This window comes from Austrofundulus limnaeus, unplaced genomic scaffold, assembly GCF_001266775.1.
Source record: "Austrofundulus limnaeus strain Quisiro unplaced genomic scaffold, Austrofundulus_limnaeus-1.0 Scaffold305, whole genome shotgun sequence".
In the NCBI taxonomy this organism is placed as follows: Eukaryota; Metazoa; Chordata; class Actinopteri; order Cyprinodontiformes; family Rivulidae; genus Austrofundulus; species Austrofundulus limnaeus.
In genome coordinates, this window is record NW_013952707.1 from 164,412 (window position 1) to 181,127 (window position 16,716).

Consider the following 16,716-nt stretch of genomic DNA (forward strand, 5'->3'; position numbering starts at 1 on the left):
GAGTGAGTGAGTGAGTGAGTGAGTGAGTGAGTGAGTGAGTGAGTGAGTGAGTGAGTGAGAGAGAGAGAGAGAGAGAGAGGTTAAACAAAAGTTGGAGCAATCTCAAATGCAGGTTTAAAATTTTAGCAGGCAGGGCCAGTTGTATAGGCAGTGTAGGCAATTGCTCATGGTGCCAATCATCTAGGGGTCACCACAAATGAGGGATAAAAAACGTTTATAACTTTTCCTCAGAGTATAGTTGATAAGTATCATATGATGCAGTCAAGACTAACTACTGGTGCTCAGTGTGTTGATAGAAAACAAAATAAGGATAATGGAAGCTTCAGTTATGATCTCAGATAAAGCTCAGGTAAAAGTTTGGTTTTCAGTGTTCTACTGTCATAAAAAATTATATTATGTTGTTTTATTAGTCCCAAGACTTTAGTAAAATGATCTTCAAATGTTTGGAAATTGCAGTTTTGAGTAAATCTTTTACAAAATTTTCAGGGTGAGTATAGCCCTGGACAACTGGCAATGAGATTTAGAGAATTGCTCAAGGGGTGTCACCTAAAACCTTGCCTGCACCAAATTAACTAGGGCTGGCTCTGGGTACACTGTGCTCATCTCGATAGGTTCAGTATATCTACAGTAAATAATCACGCCATTGCAGGAAAACACTCTCACACAGTCATAATAATTTGACAAAATTAGAAGGATTTCTGTAAATATTTAAAAAATATCTTCAACTCAACAGCTCTAGTTTTTATACTAAATTGGTTGCATTTCTTTTTTTGTCCACCAGGCATCAGTCTAACATAACAAAATGAGTTAAGAGTCAGAAGTTAAAAGTATTTCATTTTGATAGATATTTTATGAAAATGTTTTACTTGGAGTTTTTCAGATGTTTCAGAGAGGCTCCCTTTTTACAGACTGAAAATCAAGATTTCTTTTCACACTTTTTCTAAAACCGAACAGACAGAAAGATAGTCTGAGGAGCTACTGTATTTCTTTATTTCCTTTTACAGGGTTATTCATGCCTGCAGTATTACTCAGCCTGTTTAGTGGTTTATTGTTTTCTGTTTCATTTGTTTTGCAGTGGATTTTTGCTCACCTGGTAGTTGAGAAGTAATTATACTTGCATATTTATATTATTTTTATTAATTCAGTTCAGTTTTTTTAGATCGTGCCAAGTGCCAACAAATGTCATCTCAGGGCACTTTACAAAAAAATGTCAATCAAAAGAAGTCAGCAGATTGCACTGAATCACTTCATCACAGTCTCCCATCCTGAGCAGCACATTGGCAACAGTGGAGAGGAAAAACTTCCTTTTAACAGGAAGAAACCTCCAGCAGAACCAGGCTCAGGACAGGTGGCCATCTGCCTCGACTGGCTGGGTTTGAGGGACAGGAAAGAGACACAGAGAAACACAAAAGGACTGGTCTAAGTGTATTTTCTTCTGGTAGAGAGACAAAGAAAACATGCTATTGATAGAAGTAATAACAACAAACATGTAGAGGAGAGTGACTAAAGACAACAGCACAGTGAGGAAATGTGGTCAGTTTGTCCTCCAGTAGTCTAAACTTACAGCACCAGAACTAACCCTGGATTTACACTATGCGGCTCCGCTCTGCTGAACTGCAGTGTGCAGTTCACAGCTGTTCCCCAATTTATACAGCGTCAGCGCTCAGATCCGCTCTGGTGCGACGTACAGAGGAGGGACTGTGTGCAGGAAGGAGATTGCATGAATCCAGTGATAAATGTGGAAGTCAGAGCAAAAAAATATTGTTTCTGTGAAAGATGAACTCCAAACACAGCTGAAAACATAGATATAAAGGCTTTTGATATCTATGGTTGAAACTTGTATCACTGTCGTCCTTTTGAAACTTCTGATTTCAGAATAAAATCTACTTGTATAGTGTGTGTACATATGCTTCATGCTACATGTTTCCATCTGCTTCCATTTGTGTTGAAATATATCCATATATTGATTAGTTTAGCTGGAATTTTGACAAAATTAGTCCACCCTATCATGTCTTATTTTGAAAATACAGATGTTGTGCTTGTTCCTTTTCCTCTTGGTGTGTTGTGATCTCTGTAGATCACATCACACCAACCGCTTGAAATTTTAAATTTTTATACCACCATATTTTTATTTAAAACATATTCTTTTTTCTCGCTTCATCCGCCATTACTAGCATACTAAAAAATCTCTTGTCGGGCCACAATGCATTATGGGATATGGTGGGCTGGGAAGGATCTATCCGACCAGTCCTTCAATTTGGGCCAAAGTAAGGACCCGTTTGTCTGCCGTATCGAAGGAGTCTTCGGTTTTGGACAGCCTCTGTTGCTGTGCTGTGATGTAAGCGGACGACAAATTCGGCCTTCGGAGGACCTGGCCTCTCATTTTGGACACAGCCCTGGTGTCACTGGAATGTTTTCTGGTGAATGGAGACGGATTAGCGCTTGATGATTAGCTTCTGTTAACTTTGTTTGAGCATAATGCGCTTTTGAACTTGCGGACCTAAATAAATTGACCAATGCTTTAGAAATTGTGCATCTAAATGTTGAAATAGCGCTGCCCACCAATGATTAAAAGTAACAAACACTAAAAGCAGCAAAATGATAAAAGTTAAAAGTAGCAAAATGTTTAATATTGCATTTTGATAAAAGTAGGCCATGAAAATGTTATAAAAACTAAAAGTAACAAAATAATAGCTAAAATGATGAAACAATAGCTAAAAGTAATCAAAAGCTAGCAACAAGTAAAAATGGTAAATTACTATCTAAAAGAGCAAAATGTTAGCTAAAAATTAAAGTGTCGTAAAGTGCTAGCTAAAAGTAGCAACAAAAGCTAAAATCTAAAAGTAGTAAGTGACTAAGTAAATAGCAAAACTGCTATGCTAAAAGTAAAAGGGTGAGAAACTTTAGCAGGATAAATTTATTCTAGAAACGTAATAGCAGTCATTGGTGTTTATCTTTTGACGGTTCTCTTTTGTGGGTGTTGTCAGAGCAAGAAAAAATGCTTATAAGTTTTGCCAATTGTTTTACAGCTGATGCCTTTCTTGATGCAACCTGGGCTTAAACCTGCAAGTCATAGCAGCGCCTGAATGAGATAAACATTTTGACATATTTACAGCTAAAATAGTACAATGTCTGTGGAAGTAATTTTACACCTAAAATGTGCTGGGAAAAAATAAACAAACCATTGTAAAAAGCCTCAGCAGTAAGATGTGTGATGGTAAATTAATATAATTTGCCTTTTAGAAAAATTAAAGCCTTTCTGTTTACGTTTAGCTTACAAAGTAAATTGATTGACCTACATTAGATTGGCCAAAGACTGTGTAGTAAAACAAATATGAAGGACCAAGACAAGCATAGGCTAGTGAGCTTAATGTTTGACCCATTTTCAATCACTTTGGCTATTTTTGTACTGTAGGTAAATCAATGCACAACGTAGTTGGAGCTTGGTCATAAACATTTCTCACAAATTTGCAATTTAAAGACACATCAGCTAATGACAGGAGAAAAATACTGTGACGACTGAATTTATTCGAATAAGTTTCTTCATTCATCACTTTATAAAGAGTGGCATTAAAATGTTTTTAATAATCAAAATGGCTGTGGATAAAAGGTGCAAACACTGCAGGAAAAAGTAATTTAGCAAAACATCCATGTTAGCTTGGAGAGGTTTTTGTTCATAAGAGAAACACTAAAACCCCCATCACACAGGATGAAGATGCCAATACGCTCTTAATGACCTACTCAACCTATCAGAACGTGAATGGGTAGATCGCAAATTTGTTCTCATCAAGCTCTGTGTGCCCACCCTGCCTAGCATATTCTTGGACTCCATTAGAATGTAGCTTTGCGCTAGAAGACCACATGTCACCATATCATCACGTTTGTTCTAGGTTGTCTCCATCACCTTATCACAATCATGGTTGTCGCCAAGGCATGAGTCTAACATTAAGAACCCTGAAAAGACCATCCACGTTCTGATTAATATTTTATGTAATGCGCGAGAGGGGCCTAAAGGTTTGTATTTAATCCAGCAAAAGTGTTAAGTGTCCCTTTTTTGTTGAGATTTAGCTTCTTGCTGAGCCCTCCATGCAGTGAGCACCTCATCATCCTCAGCCTCAGCCATAGCCCGAGCCCTGATCCTCTGCCTGGTTTGAGTGAGGAAGGCTGCAATATCATCTTCCTCTTCATTGCCAACATCTGCATTGGTCTTATTGTATGCTCCATGTGATCTTTCTGCTCTGATAAAGCTGGGGGATTGAACAAATCCATTACAGGAATATTCCGTATCTTTGTTTGTTGTTCTGTCACATAATCTTGTTCGATATGAGGATGCAATGCCACACATGTCCTCATCTTCATCTTCAACAGCAAAAGAGCCTCTGCGGCTTGAGAAGTCAAACTCTGAAGCTGAGGCATCAAGCTCATCATACGGATCTTGAGACGGATCATCTTCAGCACCAGAGGACAGTTTCTTTTGAGGAGGTCTGACACTTTTTAGCCAGTCATCAATGCTGGTGTCCTTGTCTTTCTCCAGAGATGGGTTAAGATTAAGGCACCCTGATAAGCCATAACTCCTCTTTGTTTTCTCCTTTTTCTTTGATTCTTCTAGAAACTCTTCTTTTTTCTTCCTTTCCTCCTCCTCCTCCTCTTCATCCTCCTTTGGCTTCTTTTTCTTGTACAGGGTACTGCGTTTGTTGTCTTCCAGGATCTTCTTCTTTTCATAGGTAGCCATCTTGCCCCTCATTTCAGATTTGATTTCCTTGTCCATGGCATCCAGTTTTCCCAGGTTGACCTGGTCTTGAAAAAGGCTGAAGAGAGGGACACTGGTGGTGGTGATCTTATTTTTCTTTGGTCCCAGACTAGATCCAAAGTCAGAGCCCAGGGCTGAGCCTCGATCACTGAGACCCGAGAAACTGCTCGACCCCCCAGCTGAAAGAACAGATGCCACTCTGCCTCGATCCTTGGACAAAGTGCTGGAGTAGGAAGCTCCGCTCAGCATGGATGCTTTATCATCTTCTGCACCACGACCTGAAAGCAAACTTGGTCCCCCGCCAAAGCTGAGTTCAGACCCAGCCCTGGATGGAGGAGGCAGGCTCATTTCACTTTGCTTTTGTTTGATTGTTTCAGAGACAACATTAGCGATCCAGTTCTGGATGCTAGCAAGATTGACCATTGGTTCACCTCCAGGCCCTTGTACTGTTGGAACTGGAAGGATTGGAGGTACCGGGGGCACAACAGACAGAGAGGTTTTTGTACTTCTTGGCTGTGAAACTGAGGAGATGACGGATGATCTCCCACTGAGCATGGACATGTTGTCATCATTGGTGCCATTTGGTGGCCCTGTGACACCAGCTCCAGCCCAAAAAGCAGACAGAGGTATCGTACCACCGCTGACACAGCTCTCTGTTTCCCACCCACATATAGATTGACTTTCTTCTAAAGTTTTCTTGGAACGCTCCAGAATCTCTTCACGCCTTTGCCTCCTTTTGATGGTTGCAGAGTCCTCTCCCCGGCTCAGCTCTAGAATCTCATCAGTGTTCTCCTCACCAAGACGCTTCTGCTGCCTTAACTTCCATGCTTGGTATGCTGTCAGGTTGACATCCTGCAGGGATGGCGTTTTGGGTTCTTCCTCTCCATCACAGACAGAACTTTTCTCTCCATCTTCTCGATCTTTCTTGTTCCAGCCAAACTGGATCCTTTTAATGCGCCAACGCTCCAAAGGTGTCATTTTCTCCTTGTTCTTCTGACAAAAGTTGTACATCGAGCTTGTTTCAGAGAAGATACTGTCAACTTCGTCGTTAATCTTCCTCTGTCCTCCTTCCATGGTGGTGCTGTCACTGTCCTCATCGTCTTCTTTCTTGCAGTAGCGGGCTGCAGCTTGTTCTTCTATCTCCTTCAGTCGCTGTTTCCAAAGATCTGAATAACTCGTACAGCTGGTGGTGGACATCGAATCAGAGGACAGTTTCTTGTTGTGGCATTTTAAACGTTCTTTTACAGCTCGTATGTCCTCACTGGTGACACTCTCTTCATCAGTGTCCCCTACTTTTTTGGTCTTCTTAAGACAACCACCTGTGAGGGATTCTCCATCCTCTGCCTCACTATTGAGCTGTGCCTCCCACCAGTCGTCACTCTGATATTTTTCATTTCTGCGCTGCCATTCATGGATCATGCTATCTAGACCATCATCATTATCATCATCCTCACAGTACTCCTTGCCATTCTGGTCTGGCAGAATCAATTCTTTTTGACCCAATTCCTGGCCATCTACCCCATTCTGGACCCCAATCAGCCCACTCCTGAGTGCTGCAGCAGCTGCAGAAGAAGCAACACTACTCATTACACTTTTTCCATCCTCCTCCTCCTCCATCATAATGGAGTGAGCTTTCACCCCCACCATGCTCTGGTTTTCTTCCTCATCTGTCTCTTCTTTTTCACCAAAGATCTGAGCGCGAGCATGAGCATCAATTACGGAGCACTGGCTCAGCGTTTCATCGTCATCGTCTCGCTCCTCCATCAGGTTTTCGTTGAACTCACGCAGCTGTTTCAGGAAACCTTCATTGGGGTTGATGGCACGTTTCTTCCTTATGGAGGTCAGGGCCTCCATGATTGTCATGTTCTGGAAGATCATTAGGTAAGACGCTACCAGGATGGCAGAGCGACTGATGCCCATCATGGAAACCACAAGAACCTTTCCTGCAAGAAATGGAAATAGTCATTACCAAATGTGGGCTTTGAAGGACAGTGAAACTTCAACATCTAATTGTAAATTTATTGGTGTGTGGGTTGAAAAAACAATGGAATTAAAAGTACATTTAGTATTTAATATTTGGGACTAACTGTCCTGAGGTGACTCTTTAATAATCATCTGCAGCTACAAGGAATTATAAACACAGTGGACACTATCATCCTTTTCCAGGAACACTGATAAAAGCCACAAAGTCATAAAACATTCTTGGAAAGTGGGCTGTAGAGGTATTAGAGATCAGCTGTTTTGTTTAAATGTGTCACCAATAACCTCTCAAGGATAGATGAATAAAACTGTTTTAATTCAAATGTGATAGAAAAGAGCATTATGCTTCATCCTTCACAGCATATTTCAATAAATGACAAATCTCCTGGAAACAGAGACTTGAAAACATCTTTGGAAAATGAAAAAGTCAAATATTTTGACAAATTAATTCATAAACTAAATTCTGAGAAATGAAATATTTAACTTATTCACTCATTTTAATCGGCTGCAGATGTTCATTCAATGATCATTTTCTGAAAGTTTCTTTAAGGTATGTTTTGTGGTTCTTAACATTTCTTAATAACAGTCAGACACAACCAATTACATAACGGCTCTCCTTTCATGGCAGCAGGTGATTAAAAAAATGACCTGCTTCAAAAAGAATCAAAAACCACCACCTAATTAAATATCATTCCTGGTTATAAAACAGGTTATTTATCATAATTTGAGGTTGGGTAAAAAAAAGGAAGTATTCTTTACGAATCAATTTTTCCCCAATTTTTTTTTTTGTGTTAGGTTTTGCAAAATGTCCTGATGCATTTCAGTAATCCAGGTAGAAAAATTAAAAAGAAAAAATAGTAGGTTCTCTGGACGGGTTCTTCTTTTAATGAAACGTTTCGTCTCTCCTCCAAAAGACTTCTTCAGTCTGATGCGTTTCAGGTGAACTCAGCCTTTCAAGCGCTGCCTCCACCTGGTGGACAAATCAGCCCAACGATTGCTCGTTAGTGCCTTGATTAGCTCTATTATTCATAGAGGGTCATGTGCTCCATCACCTGACTGTTGTTGGGGCCCTGATTCACATCTTTTGCTCACAGGGGCCTGAGTCATACTTGCAATAACAGAGTTGTAGGAGGAGGACAACTGGACACGCAGGCCTCCACCCCTGTTTAATGGTGGACCTTTTTTTTCCACAAAAATGGCTTCCTTTATTCCTCTCTCAAACCAACATTCCTCTCTATCAAGGATGAGAAAATCTTCATCCCTAAAAGAGTGACCGCTGGCCTGTAGATGAGTGTAAACTGCAGAGTCCTAGCCTGATGATGTAGCTCGTCTGTGCTGGCTCATTCTTTTGAACAATAGCTGTTTTGTTTCCCAGATGTATAACTAATCACAGTCCTCCTGACACTTAACAACATACACAATGTTACTCTGTTCTGGGGAACTGGATCTTTGGGGTGAACCAGTCTTTGTCGTAATGTGTTTTGGGGTTTGAAAGCCATGGGATAAACATCTCAGTTTCTCTGAAACACACGCAACATACCGAATGATGACTGGTTTGGGTCTGGATTTAGGGCAGGGGTGGAAATTAGCACCCGCCACTGGCCAAATGCAGGTAAAATTATGAAGTGGCGTGTAGATCTAAACAACGCACCCACCAACGTGGCGGGTGTGTAATGAACTAAAAAAATTGCGTTCAAATCGCGCTACTGACCTTTGTCAAAACCTCAGTTCCATTTTTAGTTTGCATTTCAGAGCTTGTAGGATGTTAAAAAACATTAAATAACATCATCTTCCAACCCGCTAGAAATAAACCCCCCCCTCCTCCTTTCCTACGCGCTGTCATCTGTGTGAACAGCCTGCCTGCCCCCCCCCCCCACCCCCCCTCGTACACACATTATGTAGGTAAACGTCCGATTATCAGAAGGAGAAAATAAAAACACCAACTTTAATGTGGCRTTACATTTCTGGRGTTAATCAGGCAGCAGGTTACAAAACCCTTTTAATCTCTAAAAGATGGCAACCCTAGTTCTGTGGAAAGAGTGGTTCTGCTGCTTAGAGTGGTGTCTGATTTTAATCTTACACAGACCACATCCACCGCCTTATCAACAGGAATGCACACAAAGAGTGATGTGACATCAAAAGAGACCATAGTTTCATTTCTTTCCATGATGACATCCCTCACCTTCTTCCCAAAGTCCATGGTGTTCATGTAATGATCTGAACTTCCAACTAACGGACCAAGTACTGACGCTAGATATTTGGAAACTTTGTAAGTGACAGAGTTAATCATGCTAACATTAGGTCTTACCGGTACATCCTGTTTGTGAATTTTGGGTAAACCATACAGACTAGGAGTGGTCTCACCTGGGTAGAGTGTGTGGTACAGAATGCGGTTAATAGCCTTGTCTTCCTCTAACTTTTTCAGGCACTCTATCAACTTCTTCTTGTAACCACTTGCTGGATCTCTTTTCAGTGGCTCATATGTGGTCGTGTCACTAAGGAGTGTCATAACCTTCTCATGGTAGTCTTTCTGGTTCAAAATCACTGTGCACCTTCCTTTGTCTGCAGGGAGGAGGATGATGTTCTTGTCCATGCTGAGGGTGGTGAGAGTGTCTCTTTCTCTTCTCTACTGATGTTGGCAGGTGGTGGTTTGACATTGCTGAGACAGGCTGAAACTTTGTTCCTAAGTTGTTCTGCTTCAAATTCTGGGATTTTGTTGTTGTGAATAGCTGATTCTGTGTGTGTGATCAACTCAACGAGAGGAATTCTTCTTGGTGTGACCGCAAAGTTCAGTCCTCTGGACAGGATTTTGGTTTCTGGCTGGGTGAGTTCTCTGTCAGATTCTTCAGCCACTTCTCTGTCTCCCTGGCATTTGTTTGTGCTCCAGTATGTTGTTCCACCTTCTGTGAGTTGTTGGAATTACGAAGGGACTGTCGAGTTACCAGTAAAGTAAACTTCTTTTGTTGTTGGGTCTTGGACTTGATATGCTGAGCTAAACCTGCCTTGCTGGAATGTGGTCTGATCTAGACATGTTGTTAATTCATGTCTGATGTATTCTTCTTTGGCTTTTATAATGGTGAAGTTGGTCTGTCAAAATGTTTTTTTAACTTTTAACTGATAAAATAAATAACTTTCTATACCTTTGTGCGTGAGCAGAGCCTCGTCCAGGAATTCAGCTGTTGATCGGAAGTGCTGTGAGATTTCAACATCAGGGAAGTCATCCATCTCAATTCCCAGGTACTGGATCTTCATGTCAGCATAGAAAGACTCATTGGTATAGACACCTGTCCCATGAGCGGTATTCAGTATGTGTGTGATGCCCATTCTTTTCAGACGCGCTTTGTTGACTGCAACAGACCTGAGAGAGAAAAATACAATCTGTAGAAAAATACACCTTAAAATGTATCAGATTGTTTTCGGTACGCAAAACATAAATAAAAAATAAAATAAAAATGAAAATCCAACAAAAACTTAAAATTACATGTAATAAATGAAATGTTTTATGAAACCTTATGCTGGTGACTTACTTCTCAGCGATGAAAATGTTGGGCCAAACCTCATCTACGGGGTTAATGGGAGCCTCCAGCCGGTCCTGGATCATGGCTCTCTGGATGTCCAGCACACAGGGGGTGTTGTAGGGGCTGCGGTCATCAATCATGTCCCTCACACGATTGTAGAGGTCTTCGACCATCAGCTGCTCGGCAGACTCCAGCATGGACTCAGGAATGGACTCTGTGCGAAGGCCTCGAGGAGGCAGCTCTGAGAAGGAGGAATTATTTACATCATCTATAGAGAAACTACACATTTTTGAGAAAAATACAGTGTGAACACTGAATGCAAAATGGTTTTGAAGAAATTTGCTCAAGAATCTAAGACTGGATTGGAAAAACTAAAAAATCATAATCTAAAAGCTAAAAGAAGCAAAATGCAAGCAACAGCAAAATACTAGTGAAAAGTTTAGATAACTAAAAGTGAAAAATGCTAGTTCAAGGCTAAAAGTAAGAAATCATCATCATTAGTCCTTATTGATGTGGAGGTACAAACATCTTTCAGCAACCTCCACTTTGGCCCATCCCAAGGCAAATGCTAAGAGCAAAATGCTAGCTAAAATAAGTAAAACACTTTTCAGTTGCTACACTACCTAAATGCTGAGTAAATGTAGTAAAATACTAGTTAAACTGTAAGGGTATCAAAATGTTAACTAATTGTGGCTAAAACTTACGCTAAAACCTAAAAGCAGCAAAACAACTAAAAAGGCAAATTTCAACTAACAGAGCTTTTGCATAAAATAAGTAGAATATGCATTAGCAGTAGGAATCTCAAGATGCACAATATTTTATGATTTAATTGGTTATTAAGTGACAGATAGGAAAAGTAATGCAAATCGTAATTTTTTAGAAAAATTTCTAAAATTTGCTCACAGTGCAGATCTGAAAAGCCTTGTTGTTAAAACCTGCAAAAAACTATATTGCTCCCTGTGGAGGGCTGTTTGTAACCCTCTAGCTGTCTTATTAGAAATGAAATAAAATAGAGACAAGAAGCTGTATTTGTCTCAATGTCAATGTGTTTGCATGTTTTAATTTAGTTCTGGTTTTCAGCTGGCTTTAGAAAAATGACTTTTTTCATTTGATTGGCTGATGGATTTGTATAAATAATTAATCTTTTGTGTCACCTGCTAACAAGACACAGTGCACATGCTTTTACACCTGTTACATTTTTCTCTTATAGCAGAGTTTCATATTAAATATTAAAAGCCTGAAGTCTTCATAATGATGACAATAAAGGCTCCCCTGGTGGTTTAATACATGCTGCCATGACATTTTCACCTTCCAGAGGGAATAAAAAAGCTTTCTGACTGTCGTCCTGAAGAACTCATGCATCCATTGAGTGTTTCTGATCCGAATCACACAGAAAACATCTGCTGTAGCAGCAGATAAAACATGTATTGTCCATTAGGCTGCTGATGTCTGATATGGGAGCTGATCTCAGAGGCTAATTCCCTCCATTAGTGTCACTCTGCTGCTCCAGCAAGAAACATCTTGTCATGAGGAGCCGTTGTCTCTATGTTCGTTAACGAGCTGAAAGACTGGAATGAGGACTGGCTGTGAGTGGAGTCTGTTTGACCCATTTAAAGCTCATTATTTCACATTCTGTATTTGGTAGAAAAGAAGATTGTCGGTTCTGATCTGATCCCTGATCCTCCTACAACTTCAAATCTTTATTAAGTTAAATTAAAACAAACCCTCCTGAGTTGTTTTAAGTAAATGATGTGATCTGTTTAGTTTACAGTATTTCAAACACACTTGGATACAAACATAATATTTTGCCTTGAAAACAAAGTAAATGTATATTTCCAACAAACTGAGTGGATGTTGAGAGATGCTGCTGAAAATGGAAGAAGAAGCTTTCAAACTTTATTCTGACCCTCGTTGATGATTTTCTTGGCAGCAACACCTGAGGAGAGGTGGATGGGCTCCATAAAGATGCTCGCAGCATCTGATCCAGAGATCATGGAGAACCTGGACTCTGATGCCATGGAGAAACTAGGAAAAAAATACATGAAAATACAACTAAGAAATGTAAAAACAACCCAGTTCATTCTTTGTCACACAAGAGTTTGTTCTAAAATCAACATATCTGTTAAGTGACTTGCTGAAAAGTTTTCTCCATTTTTTTCCTGTAATATTTGGATAAATAAAAGATAATTAAAAATCTTTTGGGGATCTGTTGGTCAACGTGATTTTTAAAGAAACAAAAGCGCAACTTTACTGTAATCCCAAATTTCCAGTTCCAGATCCAGTTCTCCGGCACAAACAAGAGTAACATGGTATATGCTGTTAAGTGTCAGGAGGAATGTGATCAGTTATACATCGAGGAAACAAAACAGCCACTGTTCAAAAGAATGAGCCAGCACAGASRAGCTACATCATCRGGTCAGGACTCTGCAGTTTACACTCATCTACAGGTCAGGACTCTGCAGTTTACACTCATCTACAGGCCAGCGGTCACTCTTTCAGGGATGAAGATGTTCTCATCCTTGATAGAAAGGAACGCTGGTTTGAGAGAGGAGTAAAGGAAGCCATTTTTGTGAAGAAAAACCTTCCACCATTAAACAGAAGTGGAGGCCTTCATGCCCAGTTGTCCTCCTTCTACAATGCTGTTATTGCAAGTATGACTCCGCCCCCTGTGAGCAAAAGGTGTGAATCAGGGCCCAACGACAGTCAGGTGATGGAACACATGACCCTCTATGAACAATAGAGCTAATCAAGGCACTAACGACCAATCGTTGGGCTGATGGTCCTCTTTTGCATGTGACCAATCTGTTTGTCCACCATGTGGAAGCAGTGCTTATAAGGCTGAGTTCACCTGAAACTCCTCAGATTGAAGATGTCTCTTGGAGGAGAGATGAAACATTTCCAATGGACCTACCAATTTTTTCTTTTTGATTTTTCTACCTGGATTACTGAGATACATAAGGAAACATTTAAAAGTAAATCTAATAAACATTTAAAATAATAATCATAACATTTAATCTGTTTTTCGATCATTATTTTAAAATATAAATTATAAAATATTAAAATGTTATTTAACGAGGTTTATATTTGTTGTTTTGTTCTTCTTGTCAACAGTTTGTTAAAATGTTTTATAAGTGGGAACATAATAGTGTTTAAAACATGTTAGTTAATAAAAGTCTTGTGCTAAACAAATGCAATAATGATTGAATAGGAATTTAAAAAGTAAAAGTTTATGCTTCTTCCATCTTGAAGACCTATTAAACTTTTTTTTGATTTCTTTACATATTTTGTAGCATTGTTTGTGGGTTTGCAAAGAGGGTCCTTAGTCAGAAGTTAATGCTACAGTATTTGTGGGGACATGGCATGGAAAGGTTTGGGAACCCCTTCAATAGCACACATCACAAAAACCTTATTGATAAGAAAATCGCTTATGTAAAAGTCATAAAATTACTTCAAATAATTAAGAAAATACTTTTACACACTCTAAAATATGAAGGGTTGAATTTACTTATTCAAACTGGTTCAGCTAAACTTGATTGAGTAAACTGAGCAGCTTACTTAAAAGAAAATGTGTAAATTGCTTTACATTTACTCAGTTCAGTTTAGTAGAACCAGTAGACTTACTTTTGTTTAGTAAATTCAACACTTCATTTTTAGAGTGCATATACAACTCATTTCATGCTACTGTTACTGTTGTGTTTTGCGAAGGAATGAACCCAAGTCCAGATGGAGATGAGATTTACAAAAATGAAGATGTTTAGTATGAAAATAAAACAAAAAGCTGACGTGGCAGCAACTAACAAAAACACTCTAAGGACATGGAGAAACAACAAGGAGAAACAGAACAGTTGGACATGCCAAATAGTGAACCAGTGCCTCTCTGACTGTGTTCAAAACAGCAGGTCGGGTCCTCCGAAGGCCGAATTTGTCGGCCGCATCCGTCATAGCACCGTGACGAAGGACGTCCCAAACCGAAGACTCCTCCGATGCGGCTGACAAATACGATTTGAAGGACAGGTCTGATGGATCCTTCCCGGCCCAGCATATCCCATAATGCATTGCGGCCCGACTGAAGATTTTTTTAAGCTAGTAATGGCGGACGAAGCGAGAGAAAAGAATACGTTTTAAATAAAAATATAGCGATATAAAAATTTAAAATTGTTAGCAGTTGTAATTCTAATACTTTTATCATTTGTATAGACGTGTTTTTAAATATTATTTTTGTCATAAAAACGCAAAATAAACATGAACNAAAACGCAAAATAAACATGAACCTACAGCGGGTCAATTAGTTCTTCAAATGTTACCTTTAAGTTAATTTTATTGTTTTGTAATATTAATAATGCTAATTTATTGATATTTTTCTATGTTTGATCTAGTTTTGCTTCTGTTTAGCGTCGTCACAGTTGCTAGGTGACAAGACGTACGCCGGGGTAAGGAGGGGAGGCTAGACCGTCCAAATTCACAGCCTCTTTATTTCCAGTCTTCCCGGTCTATCAAGGACCCGGCCCACCTCGACCGGGTAGTCTGTCCTCCAGAGGACCCAGCCTGTCATTTTGGACACAGCCTATGAGAACTGAACCAGGATTAAATACAAACTGAGGCAACGAGGAAATGAACAACACCTTCTTCTTCTTCTTTTCTATTATGGCGGATCGCAAGCAACTTTCAGGTGCATACTGCCACCTACTGTACACAAGTGTGTAGCAACACTACTTTACATCACTTAAATCCTATATTTTAGTTTTGTATCATAGAGATAGCTAAATAATTATTTCCTTAATCTGTAAATATCATCTACGTTTCCTTAAGTTCCCAATATACCCTTTAAACTCCATTCCTGTCCTGTCCTCCTCATTACACTTCTCAGTTTCTCCCTTTTAGGCTCATATGTTTTACAATACATCAACACGTGCTCAACATTTTCTTTTCTCCACATCCTTCACCCAATTATATATAAAATATAATTTAAATAGGTATGACTTATTCTTGATCTCATCATTATTATTTCTTCTCTTCTGTTTCTCTCATTAATATTTTTAACTAACACTGAATTTTGTATTTTATATAAACTCCTTCCTTTTTTTAATCTTCATTCCACCTTTTTTTGCCACATTTCTATTTCTTTACTCTTAATTGCTGATTCCCCTTCTCCTTTCCCAAAAGCAATTGTTATTGCCCCCTCTAAAGCCCTTTTGCTAATTCGTCTGCCTTTTCATTGCCTTTTACTCCTTCATGTGCTGGTACCCAACAAAACCAAATATCTATGCCACCCCTGTGTAACCTAAATAAACTGTGTTGAATTTCTAATATTAAATATTTCCTATTATTTCCTTTTCCTTGAATACTTTCAATTACTGCTTTGGAGTCTGTGCACACCACCACCCTGTCTGGTCGAACCTCCTACCCATTGCAAACTAATTATGACTGCCACCATTTCAGCTGGAAATACAGATATTTGATCTGATAAATGTTTAGAAATATATATATTTTAAATTCTGGAATAAATATTCCTATTCCCGCATATCCTTCTGTGTTTTTAGAACCATCAGAATATATTTTAAGATAATTGCTATATGATTTTCTTAGGTATAAGTCTGTTTTTACCCCTATTTCGTTTAAATTCCAATCATTATTCATTTTAAGAAGTCTCATGCCTGCATTTACCTCAGGAAATTGCCATGGAGGAATAGCACTAATTGCATTAAACTGTGCCATTTCCTTATCCTCTAATCCATACATTTTAACCCATTTGTCCTCTATCCATCCAAAACCATTACTCTGGAATTTAGAATATTCCCAGCAGTTTTGTAAAATTGTTGAAGTTGCCTTATTTTCCTTACTACCTTTCATTTTTATCCATATACTAATGATAATTTTATTCTTCTAATGTCCAGTGGAGTTTCACCTGTCTCTATTAATATAGCATTACTGGGTGTAGTTTTCACTGCTCCTGTGCATACATGTAATATGAACAACACCTGGGAAGGGGACTGATTGGAGGTTACTGAACAGGTGAGGATGATTAACTGAGAAATGACAAGGAAATAAGCTGAGGAGAACTGAAGGGTTGAAACAGAGAGAAATCTTTAAAGATGCATGCAGGCATAAAATTCTCATTATATATCAGTAGAAAACTCTTTAAAGAATGCGTTTAAGAAATACTGTATAATATCTGTTTATTATGGTATTTTACTCACTTCCTCTTGCACCAGTTCAAGATAAATATTTCCCTCTAACAGTGAGGCAGGATGTCTTGTGACCATTCACACTAGCTCCACAAAATATAGCTTAGAGCAGTGGTTCCCGAACTTTTCATCTTCTGACCCACAAAATATCCATGGCAAAAACTTGTGACCCCAAATATTACTGGTCTGAGTACACGAACTTCATTAATAACTCTAAAAACACAGGCTTTTTGACAATCTAAACAGCTTGTACACACATAAATACTTATTTATACTTATTTTG

The 16,716-nt window shown here is 39.1% G+C and overlaps 1 protein-coding gene across 1 annotated transcript in view; it reads right to left on the bottom strand.

Annotated features, from left to right (window-relative positions):
• Positions 1 to 3,508: 3,508 nt before the first annotated feature.
• The window catches only part of dusp27 (dual specificity phosphatase 27), a gene marked incomplete in the record, with an annotated part of 23,991 nt that continues 10,783 nt past the window's right edge, over positions 3,509 to 16,716 (bottom strand). The window contains 4 exon segments of the mRNA XM_014021765.1: positions 3,509 to 6,693; positions 9,871 to 10,088; positions 10,258 to 10,489; positions 12,155 to 12,273. Of these exon segments, the coding sequence (XP_013877219.1) occupies positions 4,040 to 6,693; positions 9,871 to 10,088; positions 10,258 to 10,489; positions 12,155 to 12,273 (3,223 nt within the window).